General features: G+C 45.2%; 1 protein-coding gene across 9 annotated transcripts in view; it reads right to left on the bottom strand.

Moving 5' to 3' along the window:
• Nucleotides 1–14,457, bottom strand: part of sema4ba (sema domain, immunoglobulin domain (Ig), transmembrane domain (TM) and short cytoplasmic domain, (semaphorin) 4Ba) — a 382,578-nt gene that overhangs the window by 58,248 nt on the left and 309,873 nt on the right. For all 9 annotated transcript variants that reach the window (XM_078530416.1, XM_078530415.1, XM_078530413.1 and 6 more), the window contains 5 exons: nt 5,465–5,625; nt 2,978–3,040; nt 2,790–2,888; nt 2,587–2,698; nt 461–577 (listed from right to left, as the gene is read on the bottom strand). In XM_078530416.1, the coding sequence (XP_078386542.1) occupies nt 461–577; nt 2,587–2,698; nt 2,790–2,888; nt 2,978–3,040; nt 5,465–5,625 (552 nt within the window). The remainder of the gene's footprint in view (nt 1–460; nt 578–2,586; nt 2,699–2,789; nt 2,889–2,977; nt 3,041–5,464; nt 5,626–14,457) is intronic.

The raw sequence follows: 14,457 nt of genomic DNA on the forward strand, positions 1-14,457 counted from the left end.
TTTGGTGGGTGGGAGAGTTTGGTAGGGGAGAGTTTGCTAAGGGGAGAGTTCGGTAAGGGGAGAGAGATTGGTAGGGCAGGACAGTTTGGTGGGGTGGAAGTGTTTGGCAGGGAGCAGGGACTTGGTAGTGCCATGCAGTTTAGCAAGGCAGGAGCTCTTCTTGCAAGTTGCTATCACATCAGAGGTAGGCAGAGCCTTGTTCCCAGCTGTTTCTTAATCTAGCTGCTTGCATTGATCTGCCTTTGGATTTTCTCTCCTCCTTGTGGAGTAGCATCTATCTTGCCCTCTACACTTCCCTTTAATGGCATAGCTGAGATCAGCAATCATCAGTGATCCCACCTCTCTGTGCCACCTTTACACACCAGTAGCACTACTCTGAAAAATGCCTTTTTGATGTGGGCTGAATGATTATTTTTAAGACATCCTTTTCACATTTCAACATTTGTTGCCTGATACTTACCCTGGAGCCAATTGAGAGAGGTCTCAGTTTTTAAGGGTGGTTTATTACCCAGGCTTCTTGAAATGATTGGCTCATTCCCCTGAAAATTGCTGACAGTTCCTGCGTACAATTCTCCTTCTGGTAAAAATAAAGACAAACACAGGATTAAAAACATCCACAGAATTCTGTGTTTAATAAACAATCTTTACATATTTATATATCTAATATTAATCGTCCAAATGTAAAACACAAAGATCTACATTGAAGCCAACCATTTAAAGAATGAAACAAAAATATAGCACCTCACTGATTCAGTGTTTGTTCTTTATTCATGAGTTGCAAGTATTGCTGGGATGGTCAGCATTTAATGCCCATCCCCTGAGAAGGTGGTGGTGAGCTGCCTTCTTGAACTGCTGCAGTCCATGTGGTGTAGTTAAACCCACAGTGCTGTTAGGGTGAGAGTTCCAGCATTTTAACCCAGCAACAGTGAATAAACAGCGATATCGTTCCAAGTCAGGATGGTGTGTGGCTTGGAGGGGAATTTGCGGATGATGGTGCTCCCACGCACTTTCTGCCCTTGTCCTTTTAGAAGGTAGAGGTCGTGGGTTTGGAAGGTTCTGTTGAAGGAACCGTGGCTGCAACGCATCTTGTAAATGGTACACAGTGCTGCCCCTGTGTGTCAGTGGTGGACAGAACAAACGTTGGAGGTGGTGGATGGGGCACCAATCAAGTGCGCTGCTTTGTCCCGGGATGTTTTGAGCTCCTTGAGTGTTGTGGGAGCTGCATTCATCCAGGCAATTGAAGAATATTCCATCACACTCCTGACTTGTCCCTTGTAGATGGTGGACAGACTTCGGGAAGTCAGAAGGTGAGTTATTCGCTGTTGAATTCCCAGCCTCTAACCTAGTCTTGTAGCCACAGTATTTATATGGTTCGTCCAATTTTGTTTCTGGTCAATGGTGACACCCAGGATGTTGTTAGTGGGGAATTCAGCGAAGGTAATGCAAATGAATGTTGAGGGGAGGTGTTTAGACTGTTCCTTGTCTTGATGGTCATTGCCTGGCACTTGTGTGGTGCGAATGTTAGTTGCCACTTCTTAGATCAAGCCTAAATCTTGCCCAGGTCTTGCTGCATTCAAGTACTGACTGTTTCAGTATCTGAGGAATTGCAAGTGGAGCTAACACTGTGCAGTCATTAGTGAACATCCCGACTTCTGATCTTATGATGGAGGGAAGGTTATTGATTGAACAGCTGAATATGGTTGGGTTTAGGACACTACCTTGAGGAACTTCTACAGAGACATCCTGGGACTGAGATGATTGGCCTCCAATGACTACAACCTTGTGCTAGCTCTGACTCTAGCCACTGAAGTGTTTCCTCCCCGATTCCCATTGACTTCAATTTTACTAGGGCTCCCACACTCTGTCAAATGCAGCCTTGATGTCAGGGGTGCAGTCACTCTCACCTCCCCTCTGGAATTGAGCTCTCTTGTCCATGTTTGGAGCAAGGCTGTAATGTGTGGTATAGCATTGAAACCTGCAGATTGAGCGGAATCGACAGAAACAGAAGTGGCCATTCAGCCCCTCATGCCTGTTACACCAACTAGATGATGGCTGATCTGCACCTCAACACCATTAACCCACCGTTGCTCCATATCCCTTGTTACCCTAACCTAACAAAAATCTGTCAATCTCAGTCTTGAATCCCAATTGATCCAGTCTCTACAGACTTCTTGGGGAGAGACTTCAAGATTTCTACTACCATTTATTTTAAGAAGACTTTCTCAATCTCCCTCTTTGGCCTGGCTCTCCTTTTAAGATTTGCTGTCTAGTTCTGGACTCCCTCAACGAGAAGAGGCATTTTCTCTTTATCTGAATCCTTTTTCAATTTAAAGAACTCAGTTAGATCACCATTCAATCCTCTATACGCCAGGGAACGAAAAACTGACGGAAGCTTCTGGAAGAGTCGAGTCCATTGGCAGAAACAGTGTTTGATCAGCAAAGTGATCGCTGTTCTTAACTAGGATTAAGATGTGTGTTCCAACCACCAACCCTATAATCTGACAGTTTAGGCTCAGGGTACTGCCTCATTTAATGAGTTATAATCATACATTGGGTAAGAACTGCTTGAAACCGGCTTTTACCCACCAACCATAATTGCAGTCGACTTATAGGTCGGGTCAAAGGGACATCGGCCTTTTCCATCTTCCATTAAGAGATTACCATTGGGACCTTTTGCAAGAGAGAAGTCGGTGGTAAGCTATGAGGAAAAGATAATAGATTACACTTTGCACAACTTCCTGGTGACATTTTACCTCTCAATATCTAAAGGCAACAGTGTCAACACTTACAATGTAGGCACAAGTGGGGCTGAAAGCGTAAGTCCCACAAACATAAACGTGTGTACTGTTCACCTGGAGGAGGATCTTGATGTAATTGAAGCAATCACTCTGCAACCAGACAAATATGTTAGAACTTATCGCTCACTGTTGGTCTTAAACGTACCTCAACAGTTAATTCTCATAGCGAGGAGCCTTACCGATAAGCTTTTGCCCTTAAAATGACATTCGTTCCTCTTCTGCTCTGGGGCTTCCCAGATCACCTGTAAAGGGTATATGAATATAGTTAAAGAACTTGCATCAACATTTGAAAATGGGTTTCAACATCTGTTCCAGAAATTATTCCATGTAAATAACAACAACCTTTCACTAGCTTACCTTCAGCTAGAGTACCGTCGAAGGGAGGGAATAGAACAGTATTTTGTTCCAGCAGCAGGAGGCACCAATAATCTCTTGACAATTTTTTAAGCTCGCTGGCACTAGATTTTAGGCATTATTTGGGTCAGGGATACCAAGGAAAAGGCTTAGCCCAACTCTTGGTTGGACATATTCCAGGTGTCCTTTGGTTGTAAAGGCGTTAGGCCACTTCACTTACATGTCGGGGTGTCTAAAAAATGGCTTGACTCCATATTAGGTTCATTCTACACAGCGTGGTCCAATCTCAACCCCTTGAATTCTTTGTGTGGGGGTAGTTTAGCTCAGTTGGCTAGATGGCTAGACAGTGGTGTAGAATGATGCCAACAGTGCGGGTTCAATCCCCTGAAGGCTGTCTCCTTGCCTTGCTTCATGCTTGATGTGGAGTAGTGCCCCTCAAACTATACAATCCCTTGTCTCTCTCTAACAGAGGGAGAAGCCTAGGGTTCCTCATAGACTACGGCTAATTACTGATGGGTGTGCCTACCTGTCCATGCCCCTTCAGCACCCAAGTTTGGCTTCGTAAATCCACTCAACAGCAGGGTATAAACAGTACTGCACACAAGCACTGCTGCGCTGCTGAGAATATAGAAGCAGCCATTGCCCATTTGCCCCTTCAAGTCTACGGTGCCATTCAACAAGATCTTGGCTGCCCTCTTATCTGACCCCCATCTTCCTGAGGCTCTATTCTGCGATCAAATGTATTTCCCAGTGACAGGAGGAACGAGTGAACACGAGAGTTTGATTGTGGAATGAGCAGAAGGAGCCAATTACCACATAGTTATTTGGCTGCCTCCCATTATAACAGGGATGCCTCCCTTTTCAGCAGCTCCTGTCAGTCGTGATTGGCAGCCACATTAGGATGCGCACAGTCACCCCTTCGAGATGTTTCTAGATAGTTTCCTATTTGAAGGTTGGATTCTGTGGGGAATTTGTGGCCACCTTCTAAACAATCGACTAATGCAGCTCCTTAAAAACCATCTCATGCTTCACAACAGTTGATGTCCCTCAGGAGAGAGCGTTTAATCATCTCGTCCTAAAATACTGAAAAGTGCACTTTTTGTGTCTTTACTTACAATAAACGGAATAATTTAAAAAAGAACAGCATCCTGAGAGATTTTTTTAAAAAGGACATGAACCATTTCCTATGCACAGAATCCCTCTAACTAATGTAAAATCACTGAGGAAATAAACCTTAACAGAGGACTAGAGGAATTGGATGGGATACCTGTCTAATGTCATAAACCATCCCTTGCTGTGTTTCTGTGACACACTGGGAAAACCATTTCCATTATAATCAGTGATTTACCACTGTCCTTTTCTCAGGGGTAATTGAATTTGATGAATGACTGTTTCTATCAATAAAGGTGTACATTTCAACAAAACTCTTTGTACTTTACTGATGTGTTTTGCCTACCTGTCCATGCCCTTTGAGCACTCAAGTTTGGCTTCGTAAATCCACTCAACAGCAGGGTATAAACAGTACTGCATTGTTCAATTTAATTTGCTTTTAGAAATTAATCTACAGTCAGTAAAAGGGTTCAACACTGTGGTGATAGTTTTGGTGGAAGTGGTCAGTGTGGGTACTGATACCGACTGATATTAGTAACAGGATTTATCTTGCTCTCTAGGAAAGTGGTTCTGTGAAATTCCGGTTATAAATATTCAATTCAAGATTGTTAACCAGAAGAGCTGCACTGGCTCATTTCACGGAGATAGCTAGCTGGCGCTGATCTGGTAACCTTAAAACCAATTGGATCACTTCAGTCAGGTCTGGGCTGAGGCTGCCTCAAAATTGACAGCCGAGACAACAGAGGATTTGTCTTCACAGCCTTTGGGAAGCTGGGCTCATGTTGGTTCGGTAATTACACAACACGAGTGACTGACAGGAGTAGATATCCTGTCAGTTACCCTCCCAGCGAGAGGAGCCCAACACCTAATGGCAGAGATGGTGGGGGGAGGGGGTTGAGGGAAATCTGCTAAAATAATGTGACAGAACTGTACCTCTGTGGCTCTGTGCCCTGCGTCTGGGTGTACAACTCTGACAGCTGACAGCATTATGTGATTTGATAGTGGAAATCTAGTTTCCAATGGATATGCGTCTGCAGTCAAAAGACACTTTTCCTTCATACAATAGCACTAATTATCTGTTAAATCTTAAATTGATGACAGTTATAAGAGACTATAAAGAGGAGTAACAAAGTATGACAGCACTAATTTGCCCAGTGTCAAGATACCTTCCCATCACCTTACAAATATAAATATGAATATACCTCATTTTTGAATTTATTGGGAGCAATATCTGAAACATCCAAGGAGAAAATGGCATCCCTTGCACCAACATAGAGCACTCCTCGCTCAGCACTCAGCAGCAGCTTGGTGTAGTTCCGCACTCCATCTCGGTAGAAATGTTTGACTGGTCTGTCTGTGTTATCTGAAAAGGAGGAGGCACATGGGTTAGAGAAAGTGACATGATCCCTTCCTAAGACAGGGAGTTGACAGCAGCTTCTAGCTGAGGTTGGTCAGGCCTTATGGAAGTTTTACTTTAAGCAGGATGGTGGGGTTGGGGGGCAGTGCCATCATTAATGGTTTAAAAACTGAAGCTCAAATGGATGCAGTAGAATCATAGAATGTTTACTGCACAGAAGGAGGCCATTCAGTCCACACGTTTTTGCTGGCCATCTGAAGGAGCAATTCACCCAGTGCCACTCCCTTGCCTTTTCCCCGTAGCTCTGAAATGTTTTCCTTTTCGGATAATGATCCAATTCCCATTTGAAAGTCTCGGTCGACCCTGCCTCCACCACATTTTAGGGTGATCCAGATCCTAACCACTCGCTGTGAAAAAGTTGCTCTGCATGTCGCCATTGCTTCTTTTGCCAATTACCTTAAATCTGTGTCCTCTGGTTCAATGGGAACAGGTGCTCCATATCTACTCTGTCCAGACCCCTCATGATTTTGGATACCTCTGTCAAATCTTCTCTCAACCTTCTCTTCTCCAAGGAGAACAGTCCCAATTTCTCCAATCTTTCCATAAAACATTTGAAGTCAAAATATTTATGCAAACGTTTTTTGGGTTTCTTTTCAAAGATACCGAGGAAAGGTTTCAGAAAGGAAGGTTTTGCATCTACATGATGCCTTATTAATTCATGCCTCTAAAAGTAACACACAAATTTTGAGGTGCAATCAATGTAAATGACTGAGTGACCAGCTGGTCTGTTTATACTGGTTGTGGTCGTGGGAGCAATGATGGCCTAGACACTGGGAGGAATTCCCATTTCTATGAACAATGCCATGGCATTGTTTACGTAACATCAGCAGATGGGGTTTTGGTTTACCAGATCATTTGAAAGATGGCACCTCCAACAATGCAGCACACTCCCAGCACTGCACCTGAAGTTTCAGACTAGATAATCTGCTTTAGCCTGTAGTGGTCTTGAACTTCCAATCGTCTGACTTAAAGACCACAAAACAGCCAAGCTGGCACTTAACTTTACTTAGAAGATATGAACAGCCAATTTTTTAGGCCAATGATGTTAAAATGGGGACCAATTTACATCTGCACACCCTGGTTTAAATGTCCACGGCCCTTTAAACCCATTTAAACTGAAGACTGGATTGTCTTGGTGCAATGGCATGGGAGATAGACCAGTTACTCTTTAAAACAGTCCTTTAAGCTGCATCATCATAACGTGATATACTGTGTAGTGGAGGCTGATTTAATCGTGGCTTTCAAAAGATAATTGGATCATTATCTGAAGAGAAAGAATTTGCAGCGCCAGGTGAGTTGTTCTAGCAGAGAGCCAGCACAGACACAATGGCCCGAATGGCCTTCTACTATGCTATGGCCATTCTATCATTCTATGGAAACAACTTTAATTCCATGAGCGAACCATCTGGACATTAAAAACCCTTCCCTGGTGACACTGCAAAAATGTTACAGGGAAATTCGTGAGCTTAAATATTTATGAAACACTACTCTTTCTATTCCAGATATTGATACCCGTCACTTTGCCTGTGTCTAATTATATTTTAATGGCTGCCAAAATGTCATATGTGAACTAAGGTCAAGAAAAAAATGAGTAAACAGTCATCTTTGGATATAACTTGAACATAAACACAGTAGGTTCAATATTCTAGGCACTGAACTAACACCAAAGGGAAGGGGAAGATTTAACAAATATCATAAATTTATTAATTTTTCAATAGCCTCTGGCTTCATTACTCACAATGTCCATGCTGGAATTTTGAATAAAGAGTTACACTGGGGAAATAAAACTGACCCAAGCAGAGTGCAGACTTATATCAGTCTATGTGGCACCTATTTGCTTATTCTTGAGAAACCAGAGAATACTGGTTTCAGTGCTGTGAAGATCAATTCACTTCTCCACGCTCAGTCAGGATTCCAGCATGCTGACACAAAACTAAACTGCAAATTAATTTGAATTGATTCATAATTTAGCACGCTGATTAGTTTACATGCTACCATCAAATCCAACGACATTTTGCTGCTATCTCATTTCAGGGTTTGTGTCCGTACAATTATTTTGAGAGTTACTGGTTGGGCCTCAGGTGGAGTATTGCATCTATTTATGGGCACCACATTTTAGGAAGGATGTCAGGACCTTGAAGACAGCGCTGAGGAGATTTACCCGAGCGGCACCAGGGACGAAGGACGTCAGTTATGTAGATCGGAGATTGGAGAAGCTGGGATTGTCCTCTTTAGAGCAGAGACGGTTAAGAGGAGATTTGATAGAAGGATTTTGGTAGAGTAAGGGGAAACTGTTTCCATTGGCAGGAAGGTTGGTAACCAGAGGTCACTGATTTAAGATTATTGGGATATGATTGAGGAGGAGAATATTTTTACACAGCAAGTTGCTTTGATCTGCAATGCGCTGAGAGGGATGTGGAAGCAGATTCCATTGAAACTTACATAAGGTAAATGGATAAATATTGAAAAGGAGAAATCAGAAGGTCTATAGGGAAAGAGTGGGAGGAGTGGGGCTAATTGGATAGTTTTTTCCAAAGAGCCAACACAGGCATGATGGGCTGAATGGCCCCTTCTATGCTGTAAGATTCTGCAACACTACAAAGAATTTGTTAACAACTTGTCTTTATTACATTACATTGAGCTTCTTCATTTTATTCTCTTCTACTTTATAAGACAACATGTGCGCAATCAAAATAAAAGTGTTGGCTTCCTGGCAAGTTATTCAGGAATGTGTCAAAAACGTTGCTGTTTGAACAGCATTTCTCTCGAGTTTCAATTAGTGATAATGGGTTCAAATTCAGAGCAAATCGGGAGGGACTGGAGGGAGTACATTCGAACAGACTCTTCGCCTCTGCTCTGGGACCCGAGTTTGAAACAGACCCAATGAGAAAGATAAAGTGGAAATCTCCTCTTGTCTAATGGCTGCAAGAGCTGATGTCTGAAAAGACTTTGCTGATCACAAACCCACAGTAGAAAACTCTCAGAAATAATTATCAAAGAGGCCATTGGTCTGGCTCAGGGAAATTCCTGCACTTGTCCAACATTGTCCTTGTTGACGACAGATGTTATTTTTTTTTAAGCTGGAACTTAAAGACCATTCTTGGAGACTAGTGATCGAGGAGAGCCCTTTTTCCACACCTAGCCCATACTGTATCCAATCTGAGCTCTGGAATTCCCTCTCCGCCTCTCTCTCCTCCTTTAAGTTGCTCCTTAAAGCCCATCACTTTGGCCGGTATCATGTCTTACAGTTGGTCAGCATCCCGATGTCTGGTTTTATTCAGCACAGTCTGTGTGGCTGCCTCAGGGCAATTATGTTGAACTGGGGTCTCAGGCGTTAGGTTCCTTAATTGCAAGTGCTGAAGGCCTAACAATCATCCCTGGGCGCCTATTTTCTTTCCTTTTGCTATACGTTAGGCAGTGCACTTCCGGATAGAAATGTGCACATGCTTTTTGTCTGGATATCAGCTGTGGCCCAGTTGGTAGTATTCTTGCCTCTGAATCACAAGGTTTCAGGGTCAAACCTCACTCAGCGCTTTCAGCACAAAAATCAAGGCAGATACTCCAGTACAGTACTGAGGGAATACTGCACTTCTGGAAGAGCTGTCCTTTGGATGAGATATTAAACCAAGGCCCCATCTGCCTGCTCAGGTCACTGGACCAGTAATCCAGCTCTGGGGACACAGGTTCACCACGACAGCTGGTGAAATTTAAATTCAATTAATAAATCCGGAATATAAGCTAGTCTCAGTAATCGTGAACACGAAAGTATCGTCGATTGTCGTAAAGACCCACCTGGTTCACTAATGTCCTTTAGGGAAGGAAACTTGTCATCTTTACCTGGTTCTGGCCTACACGTGACTCCAGGCCCACAGCAATGTGGTTGACTCTTAGCTGCCCTCTGAAATGGCCGAGAAAGCCATTTATTTCAAGGGCAATTAGGGATGGGCAACAAATGCTGGCTTTCCCAGCGACGCCCACATCCTGCGAGAGAATGAAAAAAAAACTTTCGAAGGAGAGCAGGGGAGTTATCGCCAGTGTCCTGGCCAATATTTATCTCTCAATCCATATCAGAAAAACAAATTATCTGGCCATTGTCCCATTGCTGTTTGTGGGAGCTTGCTCTGTAAATCGACTGCCATGTTTCATAAATTACAACAGTGATTACACTTCAAAAGTAATCAGTTGCCTGTAAAGACATTCATATGGTGGTCGTGAAGAGTGCTACATAAAGGCAAGCCTTTTTTTCCCTGCCTAATTGGGAACTTACTAGACCGGTTAGCTTCTGAAACACAGATACTGTGGGGACAAGACATAGGTCAAGATGTTAATCTATCTACAGCAACTGCCTGTTAAATAGTATATTAAAACCTCTGAACTTGCTGATGAATAAGAAACATTACTCAGGCCTATCATAAATCTCTAGTCAATTAAATGTAGAGGCTGCCTCCTTATAATCTTCATAATACACAATCTAAAATAATACAAAATATATTTGAAGGAGCCTTTATCTCCCTAGAGAGCCAACTGGCTCCTGATCCAGCAAGACAGGGCAATCTTCTGCGATGTTAGATGATCCATTATCATCTTTCCCAGAACAGTCTGAGCTCGGCCCCGGTCCAACTGCATACCACATGTGGTTTTTGCGGTACCAAACCACTGCTGTGGTTACAGATTTGAATCCCAGATTGGGGCCGTTCTTTAATCTGCTGCCCGTCATCTGCCAACCAACAGAGTGTTCAGCTTTGTCAGTACGACGCACAGCTGGGCTGTTCAAGCCTGGCCACGTCAAAAAGAAGTCTGCAGTCAACCTCAAGAGATAAGATTCTTATGCTGTAAAATAAACTGTTGAATCTCGGCCATCTTCCAGTTCTGATGTAACGTTAACCCTGTTTCACTCCCCACAGATGCTGTCTGACCTGCTGATTATTTCCAGCATTTTCTGTTTCGTGGTCTTTTGGGTTAAAGTGGCTGTTGTTTCCCTCAACCTTAGAGCCAGGATGGCACGGAAGGAGGCCCTTCAGCCCATCGAGTCCATGCTGGCCCTTGTCAAGCAACGTTGCAAATATTCTTGTTTTTGACAGATAGTGGCAGTTTTTTTGAAATTCTATACGTTTGATCCCAGGTAGTGGGTTATAATGTCAATTATGTATTTATTTCTCATTCCTTATTTCCCCAGATGCAACTTTAGAGGGCATTAAGAGTCATCCATGGCCCTTGTCCTAAAGGGGGTCGGGCCCTGGGAGTCAGGGACTCACCACATCGTGAATTCCCATCTCCTGTGGTTTCGGTGAGATCTGGCACATGGCCAATGGAAGCAGGTCTGAGAAAAAGCACAACTCCAAGAAAACTGTGGAGGGGTGGGATTTTGTTCACTGAAACATCATTGTCAGAAGAGCACTAAGAGCTGAGGAACTTAGGAACAGGAGGAGGCTATTCAGCCTCTTGGGCCTGTTCCTTTTATAAATGAGATGATGGTTGATCTGTAGCCTAACTCCATCCACCTGCCTTGGCTCCAAATCCTATTACACCTTTGGCTAGTAAACCAATAAGTTTCTTCAGCACACCCCCCCGACCCCCCCCGCCCCCAACCCCGGCTACCCCCTCTGCCACAACTAGACCAGTCCATACCTCCCAGCAGGATTACGAATGCAAGCACCCCCAATGCATCAACAATGGTACAGGTGCCCAATGTTGTCGGGGTGATGAAGAAGCCTTCCTATGGCCCCCAAGCAAGAGTGGGGACAAGGACAGTAATCCCGTGCAGGCAGGCTCAGCATTTCTCCCCCAAACCCATGGATTTTGAGGGCCCACAGTGCTTTTGTTATGCAGGGCAGGTATATCTCTAATGATGGGCCATAACTTCCTCGGAGTAGCAATCAGCATCGGATTGCCACTCCCTGCCCAATTACATATGTTCATTTTTTTTCCCAGCCGGTCTTGCCCGATCTTCTGGCTCAGGCTGGGTGAGATAAAGGAAGTGCAGCCTGTCCTCGAGGCCCAGTGTTGAAATGCAGCTCCGTCGTAGTGAAGGAGGACACGCCATTTTTACAGGTAAGTTTAAAGGTCCCATGAAATTTAAAGGCCAGGAAGAAGCTAAGTGTCTAAAGTAAGTGGATAGGATTTGGGGGGTGAGGGGGATTGAAGATTGGGGGGTGAGGGGGATTGTTAGGGCCTCGGGGGAGGATGGGGGGGGTGGGGCCTTTGGGGGAGTTAGACTGTTGGACTTTGGAGTGCTGCAGGGGTTGGACCTCAGGGGGAGGTGGGGTGAGGTTGGACCTTGGTGGGTTGGAACTCAAGGGAAGCAAGGGGGTTAGGACCTCGGGAAGGGAGTGAGGGAGGTCAGACCTCGGTGGAGGGGGTGGGTGGGGAGTGGAGGGGGAAAAATCCCGGTGGGAGGGCAGATGGACCTGAAGGGGAAGTGGAGTGTGCCAGACCTTGGGGGAGGGTGGGGTTGGACCACAGTGAGGGGGTGGGTCGGAACTCGTGGGAGGGGCATGGGGGTGGTGGTTCGGAGCTTGGGTGAGGTGAATGGGGTGGGGGTGGGTGAGGGGGCGGACATTGTGGGGGGGATGTACCTCAATGGGCTGTGGAGGTTGTGGGACCTCTGGGGGAGTGATTAGGTGGGGTCAGATCTCGGTGGGGGGTGGGGTATCAGAACTTAGAGGTGGGGGTGACAGATCCCTAGGGGAGGGGGGAGGGTATGTGGGGGGTGTTGGGTTGGGTCAGGGGAGGGGATTGCTGCAGGCCAGCGGTGGGTGTGAGTCCCATGGGGGTTCGGGGGGGGTGTTGTCAGTAATACCTTGGGGGCTGGTTAGTCGGGGGGGGCGGGGGGGGGGGGGGAGGGGGTTGTACCTGGGCTGGGGGGGTAGTTGAGGGGTCGGGGGAGTCAAGCTGGGCTGTCAATCTGGGTCTTTACAATAGTTACCCAGAAGTTAGAAGAGGCTTTAATTCTTCTAGCTTTTTCTGGGTAACTATTTGTGTAACACAGTTGGAACCTCTTGAAGTTTGCGATTTAAATCGCTTTTTCGGATGGTTCCCAATGCAGGGCAATTACCCAGAGGAAGGTTGCACTTCTGGGCAATTGCCATGCAAACCCTACCTGGGAACTTTCGAAGGGGATTCCCCAGCAAATCTCTGGGGTACACCCCCACCCCCAAACTGACACTGGGGAGCTCAGCCCAAAATCTAGGAATTTGATTCCAATGTGGAGGATCATTTCCTTATGGTCCTCTGGTCGAAAATGTGACTTCTTACAGTGAAGACCAAGCATTTTAATAACTTTACTTAGTTGCACTCCTCCTTTCCCCAGATAGTCACTGCTTCTCTAAACCTGCACTGGAACAGCAGCCGAGGTTTTATATTCAAACCTCAGGAGTGGGACTTGAACCAAGAACCTTTGAACCCAGACATCAAAGAACTACCAACTGAGCCACAAGTGACATCCTGGGAATTAGAGGCCCAGCAGTTATTCTAACTTCCTTCAACTCAAAAATGATAAGTCTGGGAAAAACATTAACTTCAAATCAAGGCCTTTGAGAAACTCCAATTAAATACCTTGACTAAGATGCTCAACGTTACAAAGTGAAATGATATAATTCAATCATGTTGTTGTGAAACAATTAACTGCTTAATGTTAAAAGCCTTATTTTTGGGTTTATGGGCAACAGACTAAGTAGATAAACGTTTTAAGAAAATCACGATTTTGCATTTCACTTCCTGCCATTTCCCGATTACCCTGACAGATCATTCAAGGCAGTGTTGTTTTTAATAAGTCCTTAGTAGCTTTTAATCGGTCATTTTATGGTGACTTTCTACTACTTTTAATATTTGTGCCCCCATACCACCTTCATTTTGACTTCTAGTTCGTTTACTTTGTGTGGAACAGAAAGATGGTCACCATAGGACAAGGGGAAACTGTTTGCAATAACATATCAACAAATTTCTCGTAGACCTGCACAGAATAAGCCAGACAGAGCTGGCCAAATCCTGAAGAACACATCTGTTAGACCAGCCGGCAGCAGGTGGTAAGAGAACCAACGAGGAGGAAGAATCTATTTGACCTGGTCCTCGCCAATCTATCTGTCACAAATGTATTGCTAGGAGTGACCAACACGACGGTGGAGACAAAGTCCCAAGTTCACATTGAGGATACCGTCCATCGTGTTTTGTGCTTCTTCAAATATTAAATCATTAAAAAAAAGGTCTTTGCTGCTGGGCCATCATTGTCGGGGGTGGGTGGGGCAGGGGGGGGGTGCAGTGTTGGAAGGAGGTCGATAGCCCCTCCATCCTGCAGCTGTTTCTGAACCAGGGAAGCGGGCAGGGCTTCTAAGCCTGCCTGGAAGCGCTGTCCAGGGAGCCGTCTGTAGGCCGCTGTACTGACCCTGCTGCCTGCACGGAGCTGGAGGCCAACTGGAAAATCCCAGTCGGTCTCTGACAACAGGCCTTAATAGGCCTTTAGCGCTTGTAGGTGGGCACTCCTTCCATGCCCCCCAATCCCCCTCCAGTTAATTGTCCACCACCAATCACAACTGCAGTGCTTTGATCTGGTCCATTGGTTGTGGAATTGCTTAGCTCTGTCTATCGCACGCTGCTTAGCGTGCATGTAGTCCTCTGTTGTAGCTTCATCTGGTTGGCACCTCATGTTTAGGTATACCTGGTGCTGCTCCTCGCATCCTCTCCTGCACTCCACTTCCCCTGGACCCAGGTTGATTCCCCTGACTTGATGGTGATGGTAGAGTGAGGGATATGCTGGTCATTGAGTTTCCAGATTGTGGTTGA

Source organism: Cetorhinus maximus, chromosome 26 (assembly GCF_964194155.1).
Source record: "Cetorhinus maximus chromosome 26, sCetMax3.hap1.1, whole genome shotgun sequence".
Lineage (NCBI taxonomy): Eukaryota > Metazoa > Chordata > Chondrichthyes > Lamniformes > Cetorhinidae > Cetorhinus > Cetorhinus maximus.